General features: G+C 36.1%; 1 protein-coding gene across 2 annotated transcripts in view; it reads left to right on the top strand.

Moving 5' to 3' along the window:
• LOC128986324 (gametogenetin-binding protein 2-like) overlaps positions 1–14453 on the top strand; it is an 80133-nt gene extending 65680 nt beyond the window's left edge. For both annotated transcript variants that reach the window (XM_054406645.1, XM_054406644.1), the window contains 3 exons: positions 4854–5016; positions 9565–9647; positions 13729–14453. In XM_054406645.1, coding sequence (XP_054262620.1) covers positions 4854–5016; positions 9565–9647; positions 13729–13893 — 411 coding nt within the window. In that variant the 3' untranslated portion in view covers positions 13894–14453. The remainder of the gene's footprint in view (positions 1–4853; positions 5017–9564; positions 9648–13728) is intronic.
• Positions 14454–21367: the final 6914 nt, after the last annotated feature.

Genomic DNA, 21367 nt, shown 5'->3' with positions numbered 1-21367 from the left:
CACTAAAAAGTAGAAAATAATTTATAAATATGTGGAGAGTATACTTGTAAGCTTTAAATCGAAAAACGTATTTACAAATACCTTCACCTATTGAACTAATATATTATTATCAATTGCATGCACCCCACGTTTTTCGTTTTAAATCTTACAAGTATTTATTCTCTCCACATATTTATAAATTATTTTCTACTTTTTAGTTTATAATGTGTGTGGATCTATTTCAAAGCATCTATATCAGATTAAGTCAGAGGCATGTGGGAAATCTAAGGTTTATTTGAGTTTCTTTCTTTTCATATAATTATGTATTAGATTTAATGTATGGCCTACCTACTAACTATAAATATATCAATCGATTTTAATTTATTGTTTACTTTATAGAATACTAAATAAATAACAATTGACAAACACCTTTATATCTGCAATCAGATTTTTTATCTTTATTTTGAAATGTTTGTTTGTATAAAGAATCTCTTGGGAGCATAACCTGTTCCTCTTACCAGGGTGTATACCAACCGGGAAAACCGGGAGAACCGGGAAATAACCTTGAATTTGAAGGGACCTGGAAAAAACCGGGAAAAAGCCGGGATTTTTGGACCGATTCCGGGATCTTTAATATAGCCCCGGTAGAAGATCGTAGTCGTAAAATGCGTCTTGCCGCGATTGCGGGCGACGACGATGACGTTTTCGTGACCGCGGGAGACGACGATGACGTTTCCGTGACCGCGGGAGACGACGATGACGTTTCCGTGACCGCGGGAGACGATGACGTTTCCGTGACCGCGGGAGACGACGATGACGTTTCCGTGACCGCGGGAGACGAAGATGACGTTTCCGTGACCGCGGGAGACGACGATGACGTTTCCGTGACCGCGGGAGACGACGATGACGTTTCCGTGACCGCGGGAGACGACGATGACGTTTCCGTGACCGCGGGAGACGACGATGACGTTTCCGTGACCGCGGGAGACGACGATGACGTTTACGTGACTGCGGGAGACGACGATGACGTTTCCGTGACCACGGGATCATCGATGATGTATACACTGCCGCGGGAAATATCCATGATTTTGCCGAAATCGCGGACGACGACGATGACGTTTCCTTGACCGCGGGCGACGACGATGATTATGTCTATACGGCCGCAGATGTTTATAATTTTGCCGAGATCGCGGACGACGGCAATGACGTTTCTATATCTGCGAGAGGCAATGATGATGTCTACACGGCCGCGGAAGGAAGATTTTCGTGATTTGCCGTGACCGCGAAAGACGACGATGATGATTTCTACACGGCCGCGTGATATGCTCATGATTTTGCCGTGATTGCGGCCGACGACGATGACGTTTCCGTGACCGCGGGAAACGACGATGACGTTTCCGTGACCGCGGGAGACGACGATGATGTAGACACGGCCGCGGGAAATATTCATGATTTTACCGAGATTGCGGACGATGACGATGACGTTTCCGTGACTGCGGGAGGCTATGATGATGTCTACACGGCCGCGGAAAATATTCGTGATTTGCCGTGACCGCGAAAGACGACGATGATTATGTCTACACGGCCGCAGATGTTCATGATTTAGCCGCGATCGCGGACGACGACGATGACGTTTACGTGACCGCGGGATCAACGATGATGTTTACACTGCCGCGGGAAATATTCATGATTTTGCCGAGATCGCGCACGACAACGATGACGTTCCCGTGACCGCGGGAGTCAATGATGATGTCCACACGGCCGCGGTGGATTTTCATGATTTTGCCGCGATTGTGGATGACGATGATTACGTTTCCGTGATTGCGAGAGACGGCGATAATGTATACATACCGCGGGATATGTCCAGGATTTTTCTATGATAACGTAAGACTGTGATGAGGTTTTCGTCACCGTGGGAAGCGACCACACGACCGCAGGAAATATTCAGGACTTTGCTGCCATTGATAATGTGTTCATAAAAAATGAAGATAATATTCGTGATTTTGCTGCTATCGAGAGAGACAATGTTTCCGTGGACTTAAGTAATGATGATAATGAAAATTATTACTATAATAAGGATTATTACTTTTTCAACACTAGCTCACTGGACTTTGAAACAAATTTGATGTAAGTTTATATTGTGTTCTTAAGCTGCAAGTCTTAAATTGATTATAGTTTAAGTGGAACCAAAGAAATACGCGGGAACCGGAAAAACTTCGAAAAACCATGAAAAAACCTGGAAAAAACCTGGAATTTCACTTTATAAAATAGTATACACCCTGTTAACCTCTGCTCTTCAAACTGTCAAATTTAAGTATTTACAGCTGACTTAAACTAATTGATATATTTACATTTTTTCAAAATGTAAACATGGAAAATTTGGAAGCCCATGGGGCGTAGTGTAGTCCAAGGGAAATACGAAAGTTAAATGATATAATATTGCACTGTCATTAGGGGTCTGCGGTACAGAAAATTTAAGGTCGGTACGGTTCGGTACGGTAAAATATTTTGTACCTCGGTTCTCGGTACAAAATCGGTACGGTACGTGGCTACCCGTATTTTTGTGGTTTTCTTCTTAGAACTGTATTTAAACCATTATTTTAAATTTTAATATATTGACATTACTATGAAAAAGGATAGTATCCTGCATTCATGGTTTTCTAACAACAATTACTGTACCACACATTATAACAAAAACCTGTTACTACTACCAGGATTGTGTCAGGAAAATCACAGTTAAGATAAAGGCTTTACCTATTTTACTCTGAGATACTTTGAATAGCCATGATAAAGTGGTTTTAAAATTAGGATAACAGTTTTTAGGAATAAACATGTTTGAAGCATTAATTGACAAGATAATATCACACAACTGGTAAATTATTTCCAACCAACACAATGTCTCGTTGTTTTTTAGATTTTTAAAAACATATAAAAGCATTCAGTACAAAGACAGTGTAGTTGCCAGCTGTTCACAGCAGACGACAATGAAAAACTGGAGGTTATGATGGAGTAATGGCAAAGAGCATCCTTTTTTATAAGCTTCAAAACTAACTATAAGATGGATACAACTCTTTCAAAGTTTTATTCTGAAACTAAAATTTGGATTATCACAGAGTAAGATTGTTGTCTTTTCATTTACAAAGTTAACACCCACACATATCAATAATTAGTTTATCTCAGGTTCAATCCAATTATCTTAGTATATTTTAAAGCTCTTCCAAAGAATCAAAAGACCCAGGCCTAGACCTAACTATTTATGAGGGCCTATATAAATTTATTAGGTTACAATGAGAGTAGCAAAATCACTATCATAATTCTAGTTCATAAGATTTAGATTGCATAAAGTACCTTCACACACAATGAAAAATACAGGAAACAAAAAGCATTTAAACCTTAACAGCCACATCCAACAATACAACACAACAAGACAACAACAACATGATACAACACAACACAACAAGATACAGAACATGCAATGACATAATTTGAGACTGAGTAGGCTTGCATAACGAAAAAAAAATTATGCAAATAACAACAACTATGCTTGTAGTTTAATCAATAGAAAGATAAAATATCCATAACAAATATTTTAGCTTATAAAATAAGATTGTATATTAGTTACAAGTTTAATATGTAGCCATAAACAGTTGTATGGCTGTAGACAATGGCCAGCGGCAAATTTAATATTCACGAAAATACTGACTGAGTTAGAGATAAAATTTAACAGTCATTATAAAACTATTATCTTTATGATAAAATAGAATTGGGGAAAGTCATAAAGGAATAAAAGTGATAAAACTCAACATTTATTGGAAGTACTTGAATACAACAATAATTATTGTCGTCATAAAATGTTAATGGATTTGGGACTGCTAATTGATAGTAAACTGAAAGTAATTTATTATTATAATAGGCTGTGTGTTAAATGCTGTACCGAACCGATGACGGTAATTAAGCTTGTACCGTACCGACTTTTTCAGTGCACCGCAGACCCCTAACTGTCGTCCATTTGTGAGCTATGTTTCAAATTTCAAGTCTCTAGCTCATCAGGAACTTTGTTTAAAATTGATATCAAAATTTGTAGGAAAGCGAGCTAATAAAAAGAAGCCCATGGGGCTTGGCCCAAGGGAAATATGAAAATTAAATGATATAATATTGCACTGTCTTCCATTTGTGAGCTATGTTTCAAGTTTCAAGTCTCTAGCTCATTGGGAAGTTAGTATAAAATTGATTGCAAAATTTGTACCGGACAAGAAAGCGAGCTAATAAAAACGTTTTAAAAAGAGAATAAATGTGATATTTTTAAGGAGGCATTTTAGTGTAAATCCAATCAGGCCTCTCAGATGGAAATTCGCTTAGTCTGCAGGTTTGCTGCGGCGGGAGTATTTTATATAGTGGAATTATTTTGGATTAGTGATTCTTCTTTAGTAAACAAACCAAACAATTTGCAATAATACATTAAAAAAACTGACTTTCCTTTCTTTTTCTGATTTGCCTAAGCATCCAAAAATGTATAACCATCCACTCTGAATTCTGTGGGGGGCCGGGGAAGTCCCATCTGGAGAAGGAAAATGAGATTCTGTTAGCAGAACTGTGGTAGTAGCTAACAGTATATCTTTTCCCTTGACTCCTTGAGTTTCACTAATGACAAAATGAAACCTAATAGACTAGTAGGATCTTGTTGGATCGTTGTCTAACCGGTTAAGCAATGCTTTCCAAAAATAACAGTTGTGAAAAAGGTTTGTCATTTAAGAGCCTTCAATCATGCACATTGCCTTAGCAAATTTGATGTTGTGACCCAATCATGAAAATAGTATAGAACTCTAACATTCCATTGCATCCAGTAGGTATAAACCATTATTGTTCTGTGACAGGAGCTGCTGGATGCACAGAAAGGTTGGTCGTCTAGTGATCACTCTCAAGACTACGGTTATTCTAGTGAGAACAACCTCGGCAGTACAGGACCTAGTGGGCCGAGCTCCCCTGAGGGCTCAGAGGTGGCCTGTTCTGATGGATTCTGTAATCACGATGGTACAGGTAATGTATAAGTAAAATATAAGTATTAGGAATTCTGTTTTTTATCCATGGAGGCATGCAGAATAAGCTTTATGTGACGTGCCTGGACCTAGAGTCTGCACCATCAATTAATTGGTAATTTGTTTTTATGTTAAGTGAGAAAGGGGAGGGAGCTCAGGGTGTCTACCAGTCGAGAATTCCGGGAAATTCGGGAAAAGACAGGGATTTTGAAAGGTCAGGAAAAGTTGTGAAAAAGTAATGAATTATGACCGAAGGTAGTGAATAATCTAACCCTTCAAAATTAAGGATAAACGGGCCGGGCCGAAGAGTATTTTAATAGGCCTTTAAAAAATGTTCTTTGTAACTAGTATTGTACATATCTGGGCACTTTTAAGACAAAATTCAATGTTTAAAAAGGTTATTAATACAATACAAAACAATAAATAATGTGCCTTGAATAATCTGAAACAACCCACAAATCAACCATGTTTTTTGTCAAAAAATCATATTCAAGCTTTTTAAAAAATGTCTATAGGACTAGAAAATTCATAATACATTCTTTCCCCCTTTGAATTAGACTTCTGGTGTAAAGAAAATGTTTAATATTTCATTAAAATCTACATAGGAAATGTAATTTTCATCTGCGATGAACTTCTAAAAATACCATTTTCTACCACGAATTTTGTTTTAAAGTACTACATTTATGTTAACTTTGAAAAATATACTATAAGTTTTTATTGTAATTATTGGTTTTTTACTGGTTTACAGTTAATCATAAGTACTGTAACTTATCGGCAAATATAAGGCGAAAATCGTAACGTTCGTCAGTTCAAAACTGCTTCAGGAGGCCTAGCTCAGCAGTACTTACAAGTTGATTCAAACTCATTGATGTTAATTTTTAACCTTAATTTGCAGAGTTTGTCGAGTGAATATTAAGAGTTAATTTACCTTTAGGGCTAATAAACGTAGCCTATGTGGGTTTTTAATTATTTACCAATATCTAGGGGTGGGCGAGTAGTGATTTTTCAATTCGAGTCGAGTATTTGAGTGAAAACACTATAAACTCGAGTATCGAGTCGAGTCTAGTAGTTACGCGTTAAGTAGGCCTAGACCCAGGGTTTAAGCTGCGGTAGCATTTTTAGCATCTTGCTATTCACAACTTAAAAATACTACATAACTTAGTTTTCCAGGCTAGGCCTATAGCAAATTTTATACAAATAAAATTGAAAATGTAACCTAATGTTCAAACATAGGCCTATGTAATACTAGCCTACTGGGATATTTGTTTTAAATGCTTACTCTATTGAATAATATTTTTCCTACAGTTAACTTAGTTGTCTGAGAGTTTGCAGCATTTTGCTGAAACAAATTTCATCCTAGCCAAATTTGACCCTGCCTAGGCCTAAATAGGTAGTTTAAGTATACAAAATTTTCGAAATTATATGGTTACTAATTATTAGTACCTGTTACCTTAGGCCTAGTAAAAAAATTGGCCTAGACTACTTGTTGGCTGCAGCATTAAATTTACACATCACTTGTTATTGTGTGTTTTATTTTTTCTTGCATTTTCTTCCTCCTCACTAACATGATAATCAACCTGGGTAACTAACTTTATAACGTAACTTTAAGCCTAATTATTTCAATTCAATTAAGAAACAGAATTTGTAAACATAAATTTATTTATAAAACAGAAAACTAATATCAAACTACATATTGTATCATATGTTAAAAACATCAATATGCAATAAGGTATTTTAAAATAATGACTTGGATAAGCACTTCATCTGCCTTAACCCTCCGAGCGTCACTCGTCGAAAAATTGACGCACGACACACTTTGTGTAGTGTCTCGCGTTGATTTTTCGACACACGAACATCGTTTACGGCGAAGGCTCTATGACTGACTGAATCGGATTGAACTGGATCGAGTTAGGTATCGTTCTTTTCGTTAGATTCTGAGCTTTCTCCAGAGGTCTGTCTCTAAGCGCTTTATGTTCTCCGAGCCGATCGTAATTGTAGAAATATTTATAGGCCTATAATTTATACAATTTCATTGAGCGCAAACTTATTTTTTTTTTTTTTTTCCAAAATATTTATTTTTACCTAAAAAAATTTTTTGAAACAAATGTTCCTTATGTTTTATGTATAATATTGAAGCCCATGATTTTCCAAACAAAATGGTATATAGAACAGTAGAATTAACATTGTTTTAAGCTTCTCAGATCCGTTTTAATAAAACTTTGCAAATGCGCCAAAAATAGCCGGACATTAAGGCCTAAACTATGGACACTCGGAGGGTTAAGTTTGAAGGTTATGGGTACTAGGGCTATCCATTTACATAAGAATAATCAAGTCACTCTCTCTGACAGACTGAAGATTAAACAAAAACGTAGTAGGCCTATTATTTTAAAATAAAATCCCACATTTTAAACACTTAATTTTAAAATGAAAACACATTTCATTTCTTTGTAGCCCGGTATAGCCTATTTGGCCTTTCTTTAATAAAATCACATCTTTCTAGGTTTAGTTACAATTCAAACTGTAGTTGTCATGTTTCTGCCACCAGATTCAAAATTGCACAATGAAAATCATAAACAGAATATTTTTATTTTACTTTCTATTAAACTTCCACCAAACAAAATTAATTTTATTAAATTCACTTCAAAGTTCTTCAAAGTAAAAACATTCTAAACTGACGTTGACATAACTTCACTCCAATCCATTGTTTTGTTTTGTTATTGTTGCTATGCGGTCGACATTCTATCCTCTCTCTCTCTCTCTAGTCAGTCTAGTCGGTCTGCTCTGCTCATTCTGCTTCTGCTTTGTTTTCCCATCAAACAGCTGTTTTGCAGGGCTGACGTTGCCATATTTATCATTACACTATTATGGTGAATGTCGGCAAAATTATTATAAAATTGCTATAGCTTTTAATTTGTAAAAAAAGTTAATAGTTTGACTAATTTAAATCATGTTTATGTAAACTCATTTGAGAATTAATTATACTTATAGTTTGTTTATGCCAATACCACTGTTAGTTGTAAAAGTACAAAAATAATCGTCCATCTGGCAACACTGAGTTTGAAGTGGAACTGATCTTCTCTTTCTGCCAAGACCCAATGAGATTGCGTCAGTCAGATGCATTGATGTTCCTTAAGTAACTTATCGGTTTGTAAAACTAAACACCGATTAAATTGAAAAAATATTATGCATAGGTAATTTTTATTTGTTGTATTTCTATATTTTGGTATAAAATATTTTGATGGCAGTTCAAACTAAATCTGATACTGTACTTTATAATATCTTCAATAATCGTCTGCCTATGTTATACTAGTCACGAGACTCCCTTGTTGACTATCGACTATTGTAGTTCGTTTATTTCGACTATTGTAGTTCGTTTATTTCGACTTACTGTATCCGTATCGTTATCGAAATGTATTGTTGACTGTTGTAGGAAAGTGAAAGTCTTAAGTAGTCCTCTTGCTAGCTCTGCCGACTGACGATGTTTGTTTGTTGAACATTTGGTTTACGCTGGTCTAACCTTTATGAATTTAGATTGTTGTTTTTTTGTAGGAATGGGGATTAAATAAGGCATCAACACAAAACAAGATATAATTTATTAAATTTGAGTGTAGAAAATTGTGAAGTGGCACTATTTATAACTACTCGACACGAATTTTCGAGTAGTAATTACTACTCGACTCGAGGTCGAGTAATTTGAAAAAACTCGAGTAATTACTCGAAGGTCGAGTACTCGCCCACCCCTACCAATATCTGTTTTTTTAATTTGTTTACACAACTTTTATTGGGCTTTTCTTATAATTAGCCTATATTAGTTGCCGGTAATTTTGTAAATATATTTTTTTAATAAAAAAAGTTAACATTTTTAAAATTTAAAAACTTTAATTTTTTTATTTAGGCCTAACTTTAAACACAGTTAGCTGTACCTCGTCAAAGTATTCTGCAGCGGCCGGGCGAGATAGACTTTTGTAGAGTATTTTAGTAAATATTTCACCAGTTTTGTTATTAACATTGTTCATTTTCATCTGGGTTCCAATCCCGTTAAATCACAAATGTATTTTAAGTGATAATGCTGCAACCACTAGGTCTAGCCTTAAGTAATGTGAAAAACAATCCCGGGCTCATGCCTAGCGTCCTAAGACAAAAAAATTATTTTTTTTTATTTTTAAAAAATAAAAATAAAACGTTTTATCCGAAATATTTGGTAATCCGAAATGGGTCCAGTCCCAACCATTTCGGACTAACGGGACTCTACTGTACTACTTTTACATGAGTAGAGAGAAAATTTGTATTTAAATAAGTTATTTAAGGGAAACAACCGAAAAACCGATAAAAAAAACGAACAGGAACCGAACCAATAAAATCAGCAACCTATTGCTGACCATTGCAGGTATCACTACCTGAAATATTATTATTCTTTTTCATGTTGTTTAGAAAATCCAGATATAAATAATAGCAATGTCAATTAGTAAAAAGCAGAATATCCCAACATATAAGCATATTTACTTAATCATCTTCCACGGTGTGTTCTTATTCAAAATTTCTTTTCTAGGTGAATGCAATTCTGAAGAAGGAGAGAAAATCAAACGTCTAAGGCATTCAATGCAAACACTCTCTTTACAGCAAATGCTTGAGGTAAATAATATGATAGTGAAGACTTAGTATAAGAATTTTTTAGTGATGGGCGGATCCAAGAAAATGTCGGTACCGGATCCGGATCCGAAGATAAACACTGTCATAAGTGCGGGTAAAAAAAACATAATTAACAGAATGCCAATTTAAATCATACTGTTTAAAATTAATTATACCGGCAGTAAACATTATTACCGGTTGAAGTGCATATTCCCATCTATCATTAATGTGGACCTGGAACTAAATTCGGCGGTAAACATAATTACCGGTTGAAGTGCATATGCCCGGCTATCATTACTGTGGACCTGGTACTAAATTCGGCGGTAAAAATTATTACCGGTTGAAGTGCTTATGCCCGCCTATTTATTACTGTGGACCTGGAACAAAATTCGGCGGTAAAAATTATTACCGGTGGAAGATGCATGTGCACGCCTATCATTACTGTGGACCAGGGAACAAAATTCGATGGTAAAAAATATTACCGGTGGAAGTGTATATGCCCAGCTATCATTACTGTGGACTTTGGAACTAAATTCGGTGGTAAAAATTATTACTGATTAAAGTGCATATTCCCGGCTATCAATACTATGGACCTGGAAATCAATTCGGCGGCAAACATTATTAACTTGTTCAAGTGCATATGCCCGGCTATCATTACTGTGGACCAGGAACTAAATTCGGCGGTAAAAATATTACCGGTGGAAGTGCATATGCCCAGCTGTCATAACTGTGGACCTGGAACTAAATTCGGCGGTAAAAATTATTACCGATGTAAGTGCGTATGCCCGGCTATTTATTACTGTGGACCTGGAACTAAATTCGGCGGTAAAAATTATTACCGGTGGAAGATGCATGTGAACGCCTATCATTACTGTGGACCTGGAACAAAATTCGGCGGTAAAAAATATTAAAGGTGGAAGTGCATATGCCCAGCTATCATTACTGTGGACTTGGAACTAAATTCGGTGGTAAAAATTATTACCGGTTGAAGTGCATATTCACGGCTATCATTACTGTGGACCTGGAACTAAATTCGGCGGTAAAAATATTACCGGTTGAAGTGCATATGCCCGGCTATCATTACTGTGAACCTGGTACTAAATTCGGCGGTAAAAATTATTACCGGTGTAAGTGCGTATGCCCAGCTATCATTACTAAACTAATACGAACTATAAATATAAATAGTTTATATTTATATTTAAATAGTCGAATTTATAACTATAAATTCAAACTATAAATATCATTACAAACTAAATTCGGCGGTAAAAATTATTACTGGTTGAAGTGCATATGCCCGGCTATTTATTACTGTGGACCTGGAACTAAATTCAACGGTAAAAATTATTACCGGTTGAAGTTCATATGCCCAGGTATTTATTACTGTGGACCTGGAACAAAATTCGGTGGTAAAAATTATTACCGGTTGAAGTGCATATGCCCGGCTATTTATTACTGTGGTGGACCTGGAACAAAATTGAAAAAAACTTCTATATACAGTACTGTGTGATAGTCCGGATTTTTCGTAATCCGGACCGGACGCCCGCCACTTTAGTCCGGATGAGCGTACATGGATAATGACAGCTTTGTGTTTGTAAAAAATCGGGAAGAAACTGGTCTTGTACATGGATACAAAAATACAGCTTTATGTTAGCAAAAAAATCGTATCCATCAAAACCGAATCCAGCTCAAGATCCGGAATTTTTGGATCCGATCCGGTGCCGGTTCCAGCTCGGATTTGGCGGATCCGGTTGTCCGATATCTGGATCCGACCATCACTAGAATTTTATATATTTCTTTTTCATACAAACCTTTGGCATTTTGTTTTTGTAATGAAAAAGCTCAAACTTGTTAAGTACCCTTTAATTTTCATTAGGGGTGGGCGAGTCCTGATTTTTCAATTCGGATCAAGTTGAGTATTTGAGTAAAAACTCGAGTAACGAGTCGAGTCGTGTAGTTGCGCATAAAGTAGGCGTAGGCCTAAATAGGTAAGTTAGTTTAAGTAAGTTATACACCAAATCTTCAAATTTAAATTATTAGTATTAGGCCTAATACTACACTAAAAAATTTGGCCTAGCCTACTTGTTGGCTGCAGCATTAAATTTACACTTGTTATTGTGTATTTTATTTATACTTACCTTTTCTCCCTCCTCACCAACATGATAATCAACCTAGGTAACTAATTACTTTAAGAATAATTTCAATCCAATAAAGAAACAAATTGTAAAAGAATTTTATTCATAAAATAGATAACTTAATACAGGGTGAGGCAATGAAAGCGCCCCAATTTATAAATAGTACAAATTAAATACTATTTACACTATACATATAAATAGCACATCAAAACAGCTCAGGAAAATTCGCGCAGGCGTCGCTTTGGTTGATTCGTGGACAGCTGAATTTAAACCCATATTTAGAAATGCGATATTTTCATCCCAACGCTTTTGTGTTTGCGAATGAAATATTTTTAAAGCTATTTTTAAATTACGATTGACTCTTTCTGACTGGTTTGAATTTGGCCTAAAAATTTGAAATGGCTAAAAAGTTAAAATCATCAAATATCCTGGGATCGGCTGAGACGAATCCCGAAATCCCGGGATTGGATTGAAAGCCCGGGATTGAGACCCCTAAGCCTATTCTAAAAAATTTAAATAAGATACCTATGGTACCGGAACCGAGAACCGATTTTTGCTAGGAACCAGCACCGGTACCGACTTTGAAAAAGTGGTACCGACCCATCACCAATTGTATTGACATTGTGTATTGTCTTTCATATCTTACTAGTTTGGTAATTTTACAACAAAATTTATAGAAGACCCTCTCTTACAATACAGGAGAGCGTTCTATTGCTTTGAATGTACTATCAATTGCAATGAATCAATGTTCAAAGATCTGCAATTTGTTTGCCGTTGACAATATATCAATGATTGACTAACTGCTGCTAAGGTAATTCAACTGTATTTAATATTGTCTAATTTAAAATTAAAGGAATGTTCAAGTTGTCGGGTCGCCGGAATTCTACCCCCGGATATTTACCCCCATGAAAAAACGCCTACGTCACTTTGACGTCACGAGGGGCGGGGCCTATTCCCGATCGAGAAACAGCCCGCGACTGGAAATCTACCCCCGGATATCTACCCCCAGACATCTACCCCCGGACATCTACCCCCGGACATCTACCCCCGGAAATCTACCCCCATGGTCAGCTACGCTACGTATCGGCCAAGATGCATTGGTGTAATTGATTTCATTAATTGGTTTATATAAGTCAACGGCTCTTCGGTTATTCATTAGCTTATTATGCGAATAATTTTTTTTTGTTGTAAAACGAAAACTCAAAAAATATTTTATTCTTCTTGGGCAATAAAATACCCCAAGTCGTTGCCAACACAACAGTCAACACAACAGGTGTGTCACTAAAACGATGATATCATCAAAAATATTTTAAAGTAAATAATAAGAAAGCATATTTTCATAATAGCATATTTAGAAAAAACATATTGGTTTCAGAATACCTAGTTTTTCAAAACTGCATAATCTTGTAGTTGTTTTAATTCCAATAACATAAGATAAATGTTATTTGTTATAACCTTATTAAGCTAAGTAAATCAAATATGTAAAATACTGTACCTATTCGATGTACATGTTAAACACGACAACGACATATCGCATGCTTTATACTGGATATTAGAAGCTAATGAATAACCAAAGAGCCGTTTATTTACATAAACCAATTAATAAAATCAATTACAACAATGCATCTTGGCCGATACATAGCGTAGCTGACCACGGGGGTAGATTTCCGGGGGTAGATGTCCGGGGGTAGACATCCGGGGGTAGATGTCTGGGGGTAGATATCCGGGGGTAGATGTCCGGGGGTAGATTTCCAGTCGCGGGCTGTTTCTGGATCGTGTATAAGCCCCGCCCCTCGTGACGTCAAAATGACGTAGGCGTTTTTTCATGGGGGTAAATATCCGGGGGTAGAAATCCGCTACCCCAAGTTGTCAATGTTTAGAGGTTTTGCAACTGTACAATTGTAATGCTACAAAGTAAGTTTGTAACATAGTGAAAAGCTTTTTTTTTGTAGGAATCCTGTTCATCAGATGAAGAGAGCTTCATACCTCTTGAAGAAGTGCAGAAGTTCATGGCCAAACGGCCGCATGTGACAGAGAAGAGGCAAGAGTTGCGACACATGTTACGGCAGAGATTCGCTCTCATGTGTCAGATGGGTCAGCTGAAGCACCAAGATTGAACACATCTGGACTGTCGGCTCCCTCACTAGTCAACAGACCGCAGTCACAGTCGTCGAGACCATATTGTAGCTAAGCTAGCAAAAGTTATTGTAATTGTTCATATTGAAAAGGTAATTATTTTGTAAGTCTATTTTATTATACTTGTTAAAGCCGTTTTTGGGCTCTTATACATGCTGTTGAGGGTTCTCGAATTTGTTAATTATATTTATACTCGGTACTTTTATTAAAGTTTTCATTATATTGTACAGTCCATTTATCCATTTTGTTTGTGTATTTTTTTACCATGCGAGGAGCTGTTGTCACTAGAGTGTAACCGTGTCGTGTGATTGGGAGATTTATATATTTTATAATGTTGTTATTATACGGCCAAACGGTGCTAAGTTTACAACAGACTCTTGTGATCCTAAACAAGGCATTGTTACCGTTGCGTGTTTCATGTTAGTGTAGCGTAACCCAAGGATACAGTTACATTCCTTTCATGTTCTTTGTGAGACTTTGGAGTCGATACCTTACAAAGCCCTGTTGTTTCATTGTTCAAATATAAAGGTTTATTCACCCACTAACGTTTTATTATCCCAGATCCAATTCTTTTTCTAAACAGCTTAACTCATAGTAGTGTAGTGAAATAGTATATTACGTTACTATTCCTGAAAATAAGTGTTTACCATACGAGTTCGGTACACACATTTTGGACGAGTTACGTACGATAGTTTACGCCATAATATTAAATCTGTACAAATCCTTGTATATTTCCACCAACTCGAGGACTAAAAATCACTAGTTATAACCTCTAAGAGAGGTTATGTTTTTGTTTATAACCACTCATTGCCACCTAAATACAGTATAATCATCTGATTAGTGTCCGTTAAAACTCATTACAGTACAGTAGTACGCAATGAAACCCCATTTGAATAAGCTGGCGGCAAACAGCTGTTTTCTGGACTAAATCCTTGCATGGGAAGTTCGTCAAAATAATGTAGTGTAGCATAAAAGTATTTTACATTCATTAGCTTTAGAGCAAAATAAATTTAATTTCTTATCTTATACAGTAGAATTCTGTCAACGTTAATCTAGGAATACGCCAATTTCAATAGAAAAAAAAATTGATTGGATTAAAATATACATACACTGAAAGAAATTAATTTTGATTATTGTAGTTGATAAATGCACCAAATGATGAAATGTTGTACTAAATTAGAGCAATAAATCATTGTGGACCTTTGCACAGTTCCAACTGGCCTAGCAAATTTGTTTTTGAAACTCAAGGATGTAAGATGACTCGTTCATTGCTTTGCTTAGTACTCGGAAATAGTGATATGTCTATGCTATACCAACAGAATTGTGTAACTCGAGCGTTGTATTACTTATGGGTTTTATTATACCTTGTACTCATTATCTACCAACATGGTCCTATAGTTAATAGACAATAGACAATTCCTTTATTACAATTTTATCAAGAAATGTTACAGCGTCAAATTTAAATAAATAACATTGGTATAATAGATACAAAGTGAAATGGAAAAGCTTCTTCAGTGTTGTGTGTGGTCTTGCCATGCAAAGAACTCCTTTAGGGTGTAGAAAGCTTTGTCAAGCAGCCATCTCTGTAGCTTCCTCTTCATCAGCACAGGGCCTCCAATTTTCAATTCAAATGGTCTGGTAGCTTGTTTAGCATCTTCACTCCTGTATACAGTGGTTTCTTTTCAAACATTGCTTTTCTGTGGCCAGGCAGCACATAGTTTCCTGCATATCTGGTGTTGTATTCATGAATATCTCTCTGTTTAGGCGGGTATTTGGTTACACAGTAATAAACAGTTTCTAGGATGTAGATGGAAGTCACCGTCAGGATGTTCTGAAGGCATCTCTACAGCTTTGTTCTTTACTTATGCCTGCTATTATTCTGATAGCCCTTCTCTGCATAACCAGGACCCGGTTAAGATTGTCCATAGTGGATCCACACCAGATAGTAATACACATGGCGTACATGGCTTTCAAACAATGTACGGTGTATGCAGTCCTCGTTGCCTCAGGGGCACTAGTCTCTTTGATTCGTTTTATAGCAAAGCAAGCTGGCCCGAGTTTTTGGCAAAGACAAGCTACATGACGATCCCAGGATAAATTTTCATCAATTATGACACCTAGATGTTTGATTTCTTCAGCTGCTGTCAGGTTGGGTATTTCAGATACTGTAGACTTTTTATTTCTAAAAGTAATTTGCTTGGTCTTACTTTAATTGAGGACTAAGTCATTTTTCATACAGTAGTCCTGTGTCATATTGAAAGCTATATAGGTGTTTACTTCTAGTTGATCTATGTTTCTTTGTATTATTTCATTTCATTTCTGTTTGCTGTAAGCAGCACAGTGTCGTCTGCATACATAACCATCTTGCTGTATTCCTCAAGGTGTTCCGAGAAGTCATTAATAAACAGGCCAAACAGAACTGGCCCTAGGACAGAGCCATGGGGAACTCCCCTGTTAGTCGGTAGCAATTCTGATCTGACAGTATCTGTAAACCCTTTTGTTGTGTGTTTTATTTCTAACATTTGGCTTCGTCCTTTTAGATAACTTGCAAACCATTTCAGAGCTGTTCGCTGGATTCCTAAATTTTGAAGTTCAGTTAGAATAAGATCATGTCCCAAGGAATCAAAAGCCTTGCTTAAGTCAAGATACAGGCTGGTGATAGTGTTGCCATTTTCTATGTTCTCAATGATATATTCAACAAGGTCTATCAGAGCAGTTGTGGTTGATTTCCAGGAACAAACCCATGTTGGCTGTTTGTCAATGCTTGGTTTTAACTAAGATGCTCCTGGATTCTTACTTTTATAATCTTCTCTATGAGTTTGGAGACAGATGAGAGCAGCGAGATATGTCGGTAGTTAGAGATGTTTTGTAGGTCCCCTTGTTTGTGTTTAGGAAATACCTTGGTTGTTTTCAACTTGGTTGGAAAAGTCCCCTCTGCCACTGAAATGTTTACAATCTTCATTAGCGGCATTATTAATTTATCTGGTTTTAAGGATTTTTGAAGATCATCAATGCCTGATGATGTGGAGTTCTTTAATGATTGAATGGTTCTGCCTATCTCATCAGGTGTTGTTGGACGGAAGGAAGAGAGTGTTAAATGTGGTAGCTGGAGGATTTTGAGCTATTGGTGGTGTGTTGTATCTGCTGTTTTGTTTTAATGTTTCCTCAGCTATGTTTAAAAAATAATAATTAAAGCGGTTTGCTACATCTTTAGGGTCAATAAGTTTCATTCCATTGTCATTTAATTCTATTGTAGAAATGTTGTCAAGCTATTTCCTCTCACTATCGATGGTGTCCCATATGGCTTTAGATTTGTTTTCTGCTTGTTCAATGTATGCAGCACTTGTTTCTTGCCTTGCCTTTTTTAATTTTTGGTCGTAAGATTTCTTCTTATCTGTAGCTATCTTCTTGTCATCAGGATGACCAGTTAGGAGAAATTTGTCTTGTGCTGATAAAAACTCCTTTTTAAGTATCATAGTTTCTTCATCATACATCAGTCGTTTGCCCCTTTTTTGTGAAGTCCAAAATCTTTTTTCTTTTGGACATGCATTATCAATTGCAAGCTGGAGCGTTTGGTTGAAGTTAAAGTAGGCCTCTTCCACATCATTTGTTCTCAAAACAGGTTCCAAGGTTACAGTGGAAAGCTCATTTTTTAAGATCAGCAGATTGTTGTGGTTAAGGTTCCGTCGTGATGTATATGTTGTTGCTGCTTTTGTTTTTGGAAGGTCCAGTGTGCAGTATTGTCCTGTGTGGTCTGATAGACCTGTGTGAGAGAGACCACAACTTTAATCATGGTGTGAATATTTGAACACGCCATATCATTTGAGGATGCTGAGGTCTTTGAGATTCTTGTGGCTAGGAGCTATGGGAGCTTGTTATGGTGTTGCCTATTAATGGAAGGACAAAAACTTATTAAATGTTTATCTTTGACTGATCCCTGCCAAACTGTTAAATTACAGGCCCTATTTTAAGGTTAGGTTTGATTAGAAAAGGTTTTTTGCTTGAGAAATAAGGAGACAAAGGATAGGATAAGCAGGCTTACCTTAAAAGTTGTAGGCATACCACTTCACTAAAGTAACTAACACGAAGGAAACACTGAATATTTCGAGGCCACTGGCTCCTTTCTCATGAATGAGAGTCACATTCATAAAAAGCCCAATTTTAAGTTTTATTTTTAAAGTAATAAAGTTCAGGTACCTTATTAAGTCCAGGCAATTCCTTATCCTAGGACACTTGACTATATGAATACATTTTGGGTTGGATTAAACCCTAATCATTAGGTCCACATAAGCAATAGATTAAGTGATTAGCAATGATTAGAGTAAGTGAACTGCTTCACAACCTAAATGTTAAAAGTTTTTCTAAATGCTCAATTTCATGTTCAAACGTTTGTTATGTATGTGTGGTTACCCATAAGTGACAAATTTGCGAAGAGGATGTTTCATGTTTCCTTAGACCTGAAAGTACAGCTACTTAAGGATTGATCTAGCCTGAAATGTATACGTAGTCAAGTGTACTAGAAAAAGGAATTGCCTTCACTGAGTAAGATAAGTAACCTTGATTACTTATAATTCAGCATTTCCGGAGGCTACAACAATGAATAAATTGTTTTTTATACAGATGTTAGTGTCCTATTCTGTCCCTTATGTAAGTCATGTTTGGCACGCTACAGGGAGACGTTTATACTAAAAGTTAAAAATAAAGTAATTGTGTTGGTAGATGGGATGAGCATTGACAGTCAATGTTTTTTACATCGATGGTAGGTTACTGATGTTTTTGGCCAAGTATAGAGATGATGTTTTCCATCAGCGGAGAGTACAAAAAGAAGACGAAAAACATTGAAAAACATCAATGTTTTCGCAACATTATTATTACAGTAGAGTCCCGTTAGTCCGAAATGGTTGGGACTGGGCCCATTTCGGATCACCAAATATTTTAGATTAAAAGTTTTCTGTTTTTTTTTTTATTTTGAAAAAAGAAATTAATTTTTTTATTTTTTGAATTTTTTTTTGTCTTAGGACGCAGGCACAAGCCCGTGATTGTTTTTCACATTACTTAAGGCTAGACCTAGAGGCTGCAGCATTATCACTTAGTAAAATCCATTTGTGATTTGGCGGGATTGGAACCCGGGACGAAAATGAAAAATGTTAATAACAAAAATGGTGAAATATTTACTAAAATACTCTAAAAAAAGTCTATCTCGCCCGGCCGCTACAGAATACTTTGACAAGGTACAGCTAACTGTGTTAAAAGTTTAATAAAAAAATTCCAAAAAATTTTCAAAAAAATTTTAATTAAAAAAAAATATAGGCTATATATAAAAAATATATTTTTTTGTTTTGGATTAAGCGGACTTTCGGATTACCGAAGTTCGGATTATCGGGACTCCACTGTATGTTATTGCTAAGTCGATGGTGAACATTGATGGTTGACCTATCGATGCTCATCCCTAGTTGGTAGTACTATCACCAGTGGCGTAGTCAAAAATCTTCTCGTTTGGGAACGTTCACTGCCATATTGGAAAAAGCACAGGTCACCTACTGATGTTAAGGATTTTAGGAAAAAGCAGTTTGGGTACCCCATTTCCACCCCTTCCACTACACCACTGACTGTAACATGAAATGCATTTTTTTTAAACTTGCATATATTTTGTTTGTATTGTATAACTGTCAGTGGCTGAGGATTCAACCTAAGTATAAATGAGCAAGTGGATGCTCTTCACTTTTATTAAGCAACCTCTTTTACATGATGGGCCATTAAGATTACTATCGGTTAATATCAGTTACATCTAGACTTGATCGATATTTACTATATTGAATGTGCATTGTTCGTAACTATAAAATGTTATTGATTTAGCCATTTTCATCCAAAACTAATAGGCTACTTTTGTTTATTACACTAAATAGCTGCTGACTGTGAATAGCGACCAATCTATATAAATAAAATTAGAGTTTTGTCTGTACATTGCTCAGAATTATATATGTTTTGGTAATTTTTAAGTTTTATACATTGTATAAGCCGAAACAAGTCTAATCTCAATTTCTGTCTGTCTGTCACGGCTTTCAAGGCATTTTACGCGGCTATCTTCTGAAAAATGAGAGTACCTATCAAGATTTAAATCATTTTAATGTATTCACTGGATTGGCAAGAGTGTCTTTAGCCATTAAAATATGACCTCCTTATTTTATAAATCAAATTACGGACGTTCAAAAACCCATTTTTGTCAAGTTTTCTTCCAATGTTTATCACATAATGTCATCTATGAAATAATGAACAACTGTTTGGATCAAGATTTTTTTTCTAGCTGTCACTGTTATGTTTACATTAAATGTTGTTTACAAATACCGCGACCATTTCAGATCACGTTTTGAAAGCAAATCCAAACCAAGTGAGATTGAAAACGTTTTTCCTTACATGACGGATTTAAATTGGAAAGAAAACATAAAGAAAAAATTGGTTTTCGGGCTGTAGAACAAGTATTTGTGTATAATTTGGCATCTCTTGAGTTTTTCCACTCAGTCTTTCTGTATTACCCACATATCAAAACACATGTCTGGGTGACAGGTGTGCAGATTTTTAAGGCTTTAGATTTTTGATTCAAGATATAAAACTTGAATGAAACGCAAAAAAATCTTGTTTACCGATTCTTTGTTTACATGGTTTTTAGGAATGGATTATTAGTAGTTGATGATTTATATTCAAGTGAAATTTACAACAATAAAAGTGATATTTGCAAAAACTCTATTCTGAGTCCACTAAACAAATCACATTATGACAATACATAACACGTGACCATGGTGTTTTTTAACAAGATCCCATCACCCACCCCCAAATCAAAACCCTACCAGTTGGTTTTAAAAAATCAAAACCCCACCAGCAACCCCTATTTCGGAGTGAGTGATGTGATGAAATTTGAAGTCATGTTAAAAAGTGTGTGACATCACCTGGTCAAGTTTACTCAAGGTTATTTGCAAATTAACAGCCATGAAAAAAATAAAAGTGATTGATTTTAATTTCCAGTTCAATTAACGTCTGAACATTTCTTGCCATAACTGAAACCAAATTGAAGTTTGGAAAAAAGTGAATTTGATACAAAAAATTCACATACCTGTTGCTTTGCTGCCTTCTCAAGTATTTTTGATACTATAGGTACAACCGATATGGGCCTATAGCTACTGGCAGATGACCTGTCACCCTTCTTATAGATTGGAACCACTTTAGATATTTTAAGTGACTCTGGAAACACCCCAGACTGGAGGCACTGATTTACACAAGCTGTATGAGGGATAAGTATGGCTGGCAACACTTTTTTTTAACCAAATTTGAACTTATGCTATATATCTTTACTTTGGCTTGACTTCATCTCTTTCACATACCCCTCCACCTGGGCACTTGACACTGTCTTCCAACGTAACTGAGGTGCATGGCCTATGTTGTTGGTCAGTAGATCCATGG

The sequence above is a fragment of the Macrosteles quadrilineatus genome, unplaced genomic scaffold (genome assembly GCF_028750875.1).
Source record: "Macrosteles quadrilineatus isolate MER2022 unplaced genomic scaffold, UCM_ALF_1.0 Scaffold_2__2_contigs__length_208266976, whole genome shotgun sequence".
Lineage (NCBI taxonomy): Eukaryota > Metazoa > Arthropoda > Insecta > Hemiptera > Cicadellidae > Macrosteles > Macrosteles quadrilineatus.
This window is presented reverse-complemented; position numbering and strand designations above follow the sequence as displayed.